Source organism: Cariama cristata, unplaced genomic scaffold (genome assembly GCF_000690535.1).
Source record: "Cariama cristata isolate BGI_N322 unplaced genomic scaffold, ASM69053v1 scaffold4570, whole genome shotgun sequence".
NCBI lineage: Eukaryota > Metazoa > Chordata > Aves > Cariamiformes > Cariamidae > Cariama > Cariama cristata.
Window position 1 is genome coordinate 23,402 of NW_009595119.1, and position 9,124 is coordinate 32,525.

At 44.9% G+C, this 9,124-nt stretch overlaps 1 protein-coding gene across 1 annotated transcript; it reads right to left on the reverse strand.

Annotated features, from left to right (window-relative positions):
* Window positions 1-912: 912 nt before the first annotated feature.
* FKBP6 (FK506 binding protein 6, 36kDa) lies at window positions 913-7,906 on the reverse strand (the record flags this gene model as incomplete). The annotated part of the gene is made up of 6 exons (XM_009700671.1): window positions 913-991; window positions 4,048-4,157; window positions 4,494-4,688; window positions 5,747-5,866; window positions 7,147-7,349; window positions 7,817-7,906. Coding segments are annotated over 6 exons (797 nt in total), but the record flags the coding sequence as incomplete, so codon positions are not given.
* Between the last annotated feature and the right edge of the window lie 1,218 nt (window positions 7,907-9,124).

The window sequence follows — 9,124 nt, forward strand, 5'->3', positions numbered from 1 at the left end:
TTCTCTCTCACATACTACCTTAGCTTCCCCACAACCACAGACAAAAAAGCCAACCTTAAAATACCAGACCTGCACTTGCACTGCTACTGATGGAAAGGCTGCCAATACTCATTTTCTATAACTAGAAGAGGTACTGCCTGTATTGCATGAGAGAGAATGACAGCAAACTCTTGATGGCCCTGAGTTGGTGATGCTTTCTGACAGAAGGCTCCTGTCATTTGCCACAACTCTTTATTACCCTGAGGTAAGAGACCAATGAAGACTTACACTCCCCCTTACACCCCCCTCAAAGGTTTTGACACAAAATAAATAAATAAATCAAAGAGCCTTTATGCACTTCTAAACCTGTCAATTTTGTTAGAAGATTTAAGGCTTTAAAGAGTCCAAAACATCTATTTGAAATTTTCTATACAAACAGGTTTTTTAATATTTCAAAAAACCCAGAAATAAAATATTTAGATTTTTCTGAAGTGAGGCATTCCAACGGCTCCAGACAGGAGCGCTGGAGGGGAGGAGGAAATCCAATTCTTAAGTTTGACAGGAACAATTTTTTTTGTTTCTTTTAATTGGCAGAGAAACAAGACTACACAGCTATTTCTCCCCCTGGCTCTGACAAGGAATAGCTGAGATGAGCAGCACAGGAATCAACAAACCACTTACTCAAGTGCTGCTGGTTTCAGGTTCCTGTCCCATGCCAGCTTGCCTTGCAGGAAAGATTCCCCAAGTCAACGATGTAGCAGCGCTTCACTCCACCATCCTGCCCCTCCACACACTCCCATTACCTTACATTTTGCCCCCCAAATCCTCCCACGCAGAAGAGAAGCAGGTTCCCCACCTGAAAACAGTTCAGACATGACAGAGGTTTTGGGAGACCTCAGCCTTTTTCCACAACTTGATTACCTTTATTTCTGGTCAGCCAGAAGAAGAGTTGAGAGGGGCAAACATTCGGCAGCACATTTCTTTCTCCTTTTCCATGTAGTCCTTGTAGCAGCTGTAAAGTAGAGCATAGCATGGCATCAGGGGCTGTGGACTGTCCACCCAACTGTCAGTGCCACAACCAGAAAATATATATTATTTTTTCTATATAAATAAATTAGCCTGAGGTAAGAACGTGCTGATAGCAAAGATACAGCCCTTCTTTCTGCCATGTCAGGGAAGAAGCACTGGAAACACTATGCCTCATCCCCAGACCTTGGGTCTCTGCTTCACTGTGACTATTAGCTAAGTAGATCATTTGACCTTCAGTAGCCAGATACTTCCTACACCAGTTTTGCAAGCATGTGATGGTGCAGAGGAACCTCAACCTGCATCCTGTCATCTAGTTCTGTGTCTCATTTGCACCACTCCTTGCATGAGTTCCTTCAGCACCTAGCAGGAGACCTCATCCAAGTGCCCTACTCTGGGATATTTACCATTGAAACCAGATCTGAGCAGAGGATAGGTAGGAGACAGCAGGGATTTGTGTCCGGACTAAGTGGATGACAGGACAGATGCTTCCTCCATTCTCACTTTCCTGCCAGCGTCACAATAGCATGGCAAAAGCTTCCCAGACTGCTCCATTTTAATCGCTGCTTCTCCAAGCACAGTGCCCTCTGTACCTTATCAGCAACGAGGTCTCACTGGTGAGGAATCCCTGAGCCAGAGGGTGACTCAGTTTGGGCACTGTCCCAGGGATCAATGGCTGCCCACATGCTCAGCTTTCCCGCATGTGCTACCATATAAGGTCAAAAGCAAAGGTTTTTGTTGCAACACACCAGAAACAGCACAAGTGTGATGTTGGCTAATGCTCTCTCAGCCCCCTACCATCAGCACCTCCGTGTCCAGAACCTCAAAGTGTTTTGTTCAATGAAATCCCAGCACAGCAAGTCTCTTCTGTTAAGTCTCAGACAGATGTTGCCACAACTGTCCACAATGAGTAGATCAGGGATGCCCACACACCTACCACAGCATGAGATCCCAGGGTCCCTCATTTGGAGGTGCAGATTCATGCCAGATATTGGAACAACCCCATTTTGTTCTGGATTTGATGCAATGCAAGTCTTCCAATAGAACTGCCAAATCCAGCAGCAGAATTTGCACCAACAAGACCATTACAGCTGGTACCAGACATACATTCCACAAAACCCTCACTCTGGATTCTGCCTGTTGTTCTTCAGTGAAGTGAATTTTGCCAAGAACCTGGTTCAGCTGTAAAATAGATGATTTTCAAAGTTTTGTTTTAGACAGCAAGAGGTAGCTGTTGATTAACACACAACATTCCTTTTTGCAAAGTATAAATGTACTCAGTAAGGAAGTGAAAAGCCTCTAAGAACAAGATTTTGATTGATATTCCATTTCTGAAGCATTTGCCAGATCACATTACGAGTTTTCTCAGGCAAGGCAGTTTGGCAACATGCCCTACCTCAGTCTAGATCCTGTAATAATTAACAATACCCGATAACGTTGTCTTCATCCATTTTATATTAATTCCACTCTTTGTCATAGTAAAAGCAAAAAATACACCAATTTTAACTGGCACTGAAGCAGAAACTCCGTGACAACAGTGGTTTAACACGTACTCAGCTTACTGACACGCGCGTTAGCTGTATGTGCTGCTACCTCCAGAGTCAGAGCCGACAAATCTGCTCGCTGCTTCCCTGAAAGCAGAATGCCTTGTTGCTTTCTGGTAGCACAACCTCAACATTATTAGCAAGATTTCTCTTTTACCTGCCAACATATTTCAAACAAGTCTAAGGGAACATGTGAGGCTTCTAGAATTAGGACTTCTAGCACTGTACCATGGGTATTTGACACTATCCACATACCAAGCCCCTAGCCAGCCATCCAGATCTATTTTATAACTACTTGTGCTCACCTAACAATTTGGTAGCTATGTACTGAGAGGCACACCAGGATGAATAGAAGTGGTTTATTTGGTGGACTTGGCCGTGCTATGTTTACAGTTGGACTCAATGATCTTAAAGGTCCTTTCCAACCTAAACGATTCTATGATTTCAGATTTCCAGACCAGCAACTAATACCGCCTTCAAGTTCTTTGCAGGTCAGAAGTAAGAAGTTTGAAGACTTAGTGGTATCACAGACTATTAAAGACAACACAGATATAAAGGACACCTCTGTGAAAGGACAGTCCTCTACCAAAACATTGCCTGGGGAAGGCACTCATCCCACAAGACTGGCTTTTCCAGCTGCACCAACTACTCTAGTAAGAGATGTTACTGCTGCCTACAGACCTTTTTGCAAACACCTAGCAGCGACACACAAAAGAAGAGGGTTTGTATTCAAGGGCTGCTTTGTGATCTCTGAAGCTTGGGACTGCATCGCCTTCTGCATATGTGAACAGTGCCAGAAGCACAGCACACACTTTTGGGAATCAGCTAGTGCTTTTGCCAGTTTCAAAGGGAAGAACAGAATGAGGGCAGAGACAAGCGTTAGTCATGTTTTGGTGGGGCTAGGGCATGACTAAAGCTGGCAGGATTGTGCTGTACTCAGCCGGCGGGTGAAGGGAAAGTTTGCCTTCAGGATTGCTCACTTATTACGTCCAAGACAGCAAGAAATTCACTTTTAACAAACATTAATATTTGTAGCATTGTACACTGAAGCACATGAAGTGAGAACAGCTGCCGTAATTAACCAACATACCTTAAAGGGAATTAAAACCTTACTTATTAATCCAGAAGATTACCAGCTTGACTGCTAGCCTACTGCAATTCATTGGCTTTGAGGCATTTCAGCAGTCCTTGTTCTCCTTGTCATCACCCTGACCTACCTACTCATAAGGAGCATAACACACATGTTCCCCCAGAGAAACTTTATGGAAAGAGAGTGTGCTCTCAACTTCTCATCTATCACCTGTAACCGCTAGGTCTGTAAAATCTTTGAATCAGCTGTCTTCACACTAAGAGAAACCTTCTGCATTTTCCCAAGTCACTTACTAACCCAATAGTTTTGTGTTTTGGGTTTTTTTTAAAACATTAAGTATTTTTGAGTGGGTGTTCCAGCCTGTCTAAGCACTCCCTCTTCCACAGGGATGGAAGGGAGTTCTCTCACCTTGCCAACTTTTTCAGCTCATTGTTAATATCGTGGTTAAATGGCTGTATATGCTGAGCTCTGACCAGGAAATCCCGGGCTTTTTCATATTCTGTCATGCAGAGACAAGCCTGCCATTGGAAAACAAACAAAAGACAGATGCATCGCAAGATAAATATAGACTCACTGCCATTCTTCAGGACTCAAACAGGCACAACCACAAACATTTCTGAGACAGATCCAGGTAGCTCAGGAATCCCCCATGAAAAGATCTGTGTCACAGATTTACAGACAGCTAGATTTTCCAATAGGTCAGATGCAGACAAACCACCCCAACTGCTGCAGAAGCTTAAGAGGCCTGGTCCAGAATTTAGCGGTTCTCCTTGGTTTACTTGAGGTTCTCTCCACAGTCAGTCAGGCAAGAGTATTCCTTGACATGGTTACCAGAAGAATTTATTTTTGCCCACCTGGCCACACCTGAACAGTGCTTTGGCGTTTCTTTGGTCAATCTCCAAGGCCTTCTCCCCATACGCCAAAGCTCGGGCAGGACGTTCCAGTTTCAGGTAAGTGAGTGAGAGATTCAGAAGCACAAGCAACTTGGAAGTATTGATCTGACACTGCTCTGCCTCACTGGAAGGGCTGCGACCAAGGATGGAGAACGCCTGAGCAGACAGGGAAAAAGAACTAGTACACAACAAATCTGTTATGGAAAGTGAGAAATCCATTTCATCAGCCACACTCATGTTTCCATTTACCTAGGTCAGTTAAAAATAATAATAAAACTCTCAATACACTGCATGGCATTATCAGCATGACTAGCCAGCTCAGCCATAAGACTACAGGTTCCTAAACCTTAAAAGCAGCAGAATAAAAAAAAAATTACACCCAGGACTCAGATTTTAAGGACAAAGATGGAAGAGAAATCTTACAGGGAGAAAGGCAATTTAAATTATTTTTGCTACAAAATACTAAGAAAAAGCAAGAAATACCAAGAATGGAGGGAAGAAGTCTCACAAAACCTCACTACCTCTGAAACAAATGCAGATGCATTCCAGTTTGTGAATAACTGAGTATTTCCCTGCCTGGAGGGGTTGTGGAGTCTCCATCCTTGGAGATGTTCAAAACCTGAATGGACACAGTCCTGCACAACCTCCTGCTGTGACTGACCTTCCTTCAGCCGGAGGTTAGGCTAGACAACCTCCACAGGTTCCTACCAACCTCAACTATTCTGCCATTTCCAACTGGAAGGCTAAAAATAAAGTTAGAGTTCCTAGCATGCTAGTGATACCTGTTTCCAGACCAAAGGAACTTGAGATTCCTTCTCAAAGCATTAATCAGCATGCTCCTGCAATACAAAGCTACGCTTCACTATCATGTCTCCCAGCAAAAGCTGACCTGAAAGGCAGTGAGCCACAGAAACTGCTCAGGGCTCGCACAGCCACCAAGATGCACTCTTCCATCTTGGCTAAAGCCTACAGGGAGTAAGGCAGACGTCTTTTGCTTCAGGCTATTTCTGGCAACTCTTCTCATCCTTCATTTACTACTGCTGCTCACACAAAACCAAGTGTCTAAGATATGTTCTTAAATAACAAACTATGCCTGGAAAATACAATGAAGTTATTTGATCTCTAAATTGTACTTATTATGGTGAGATAGCACTTAATCACTGCTTTCACAGCTTTTCACAATGGAAAACACATTTTTTTTCCTGGTGTCATACCCTTTTGTATCTGTCTTTGGCACTCTCGAAGTGACGCTTACGGTAGAGGTAGTTGCCAAACTCTCTCTCTGTGTCTGCCACTTTCAACACCTTTTGTAGTGAAAACGTATCCTGCTGCTCCTGTACAAAGAAATACCTGAATGTCAGCTTAAACAAAAGAAAATGAGCCAAGAGCTCACAAAAGACAGTCCTGCACAGTCCCCTTTTATTCACAGAGCAGGAGCCATGCCATTGCCAAGGCCCCTGCAATGTCCAGCCAGGCCTTTACCCTTCATCAGGCTGAAACATGCCACTGTTCTCGTGCTGGTAACTCCTGGTGAAGAGTGCTACCAGATAGGTCAGGAAGTTCACACCAGGACCAAAGGGACACCAGGGGGGCTGAAAAAAGCAGGAACATGTTCTTAAATCCTGCCCAACTCTCTCACCTGCTTAGCACAGATCAAACAGTTAACATAAATGTTACCGCTGGCACAAAAGGTGACGCTGCTTGAAAGGCTCCATTGCTCTAATGACTCAGCATCACCCAGGATGGCTGCCTCAGGCCAGCTCTGGGACCAGCCTGACACCCACACAAGACACCAAGCAGCAAAACAAAACAACCCAATAATAAAAAACATGAAAACAAATTCGAGGGACAGGTTTTCTCCTGGGTTTACAAGTTTGAACCAGCTCAGAGAGAGATGTCAGTTAGCCAGAAAGGGTGGGCAACTGGCAAGAAGGGGAGTAAGCTTTCTTGCAACAAGTGTGGTTTGCTCGCTGGACTGTGTGGGGGGAAAAAAAGAGGCCTGCGCAGCAGCAGGAGGGAATGAGGAGGGCCTCCTCCACCAGCACTGCTGCCTGTGCCCCACTCACTGACCCACAGCCACAGCCCAAAGCCCTTTACATGAAAAGGGGGAATTAACAATAACACCGTAACTCACCAGGGAGGAAAGCAAACAGTGAGGAACACTTGGGAGCACAGCCAAGAAGCTGAGACAAAGGACGGGGCCTTGGGGGCGGGGGGCACTTGGACGCTGCAGACTGAACAGGATTTTTACAGACAGCTCATTACTGTTCCTTCAGAGGAATTCCCGGAACCTGGTGCCCTCTAGTGAAACCATGATGTTTCTTGTAAAGCTAAAAATAAATGGAAGTTGTTCCATTGACTCCAGCACACAGGAGCAAACAAAGGCAGCACCCAGCTTTCCCCTCTGCACGGGAGTACAAACAGAGCAAGGCGTGCAGGGACAGTGTTAAAGGGCATGTGTTTGTACCAGATCAGAGCTAGCAGCCTAGCGTCTGGATAACTGTACCTGCATTAAGCTAAACATATGTAACGCATGAGCCACAGCAACTGGAAGGAAAGACAACAGAGGTTTAGCCTCCAGCCTTAGGTCTCAAACCTTATTAAGACAACTCACAGCAGTCAACTCAAAGAATGCATCAGATTCAGCTGAGTCTAGGAAGTCCAGCACCTCCACTTCAAACATGACCATGGCATTCGGGGGAATGAGAGGAGGACAGCCCTGCCGCCCATAGGCATAATCCGGCATGAAGACAAATCTTGCTGCCTCTCCCTTCTTCATCGTCAGCAGGCCAATTTCCAGACCCCCCAGCGTAATGTCTGTCGCAACAAGATATGGAAGGTCATGAGAATTGCAAACATGGAAACCCCCTCAGACACCAAACAACAATTTCTCCTAAAGTCTGGAGGAAAAAATCCTTGGTAGCTCATATCTCAGCAACTACAATAGTCAACTGCCTCCTGTTATGGATTATTAAGGCAATCTGCTGTGGGACCAAGCCCACAGTAAACAGCAATGTCTCCCCTCAGGTGATTTTAAAATAACATCAAGACAAGCAGCCACCTCAGAGCAGATAGCAAGCACCCCTGCTGCTACTAACAGTCAAGAGGAGCAGGGGGTGATCAGCTCCAGATTGATTATCACCTGTGCAAAGCATGAGGCTTTTAGACTCCATTAACAAGTTTTAAAGGTTTCAAATAACCTAAAGATACTAAACAGCATTTAAATTGACATGTCTTAAATGGGCTGGTCTTTACAACCCCCAAAGTTCTCGGCTCAAACCTACCTTTTCCAAGTTTCATCAGCCCAGGAGACTTGCTGTAGCAGTTTGTGCAGAAGGGCTCATCCCCGTGTTCCAGGTACCCAGAGTATTTCACTGTGCAGCCCAAAGCAAGGAGTGGGGAGAAGAGTAAAACAGGAGTTTAATTTCCTATCAGTAACAGTACCATTGACAGCACACCAGGAGTCACCTTTTTATCCTGCTTTTCTTTGTTCATTCTGCTGTAGAACAGCAGAGGCAGCACAAACGACCTTGGGTTTTATACCAAAAACCTGGTCACATCCAAGTAGCCAGGTGGTGTTGACTGTGTTTTAACATCATCATCAAATAAAGCAGCTGCTTCATAGTCTCGATCCCTATGTTAAGAGATGTGATTTTGTGTTTTTAAGAACTGGAAACTTCAGCTGTAGAAATTAAAATGCCCCATCTATCTGCATACATAACAAAGCCTTTCCTAACCAAGGCTGGAGTCCTCAAAAGAGAAACAAAGGGGAAAAGGTACGCCTCCAAGCTCTGCCACTCTCCTGGGCACTGTATGCGTAACTCCAGTTCTCATTCAGTTAGAAAATGCACTGTAATGGGCTTCCCTTGACATGGCACCAGGCCTTTGCACTTCAGGAACCAGTTTCAGCTTCAAACTTCTTCTCTGCACTGTATGCACAGGTGGGACCTGGAAATCCTGCTTTTTTCAAGGTCAAGATGCCCTTTCATTTAATCTGTCAGCCACAAGAAGTTAAACAGAGTATCCCAAGTGCTAAAATACTGATAAGGAGAGCAGACAATCTCTAAAACAGAAAGACATACTACTGCATAATATAGGCACTTCTAAGTTCTTGTTCTGATCTCATGCTAAAGTCCAAAGCACCCAGATTTGCCAGTGACAAGTCCCTCAACACTAGAGGCTCAGGAATCTTTTACAACAGGTTCTGTGCTCTCCTTTTCCCCCAGCACACACTTCAGGCTGACCCACATAGCCCAAAGGACCTCACACCAAGATGTAAATGACACAGATGAGCACAAGACCCCAACTTCAGCCTACACTTCCAAGGATTTTCGGTTTTCTTACTCCTTCTAATCACAGATTAAATTTAACAATTGTCATTTACAAAGAAAGCTGCTCAGGAGACACTCAGTGGAGCCTACGGGCTTGTACCCATGAAACAGGGCACAACATTACTGTAGAGTGCACCAAAACCCCTGAGGAGCCAGGCGGTGAGCTCATGCAGCGCCCATTGCAGGATGCTTGGCTGGCACCACAGAACAGGACACACACAGCGTCGGGGAAGGCATAAGCATTGGGCTGAGGCCTGTGAC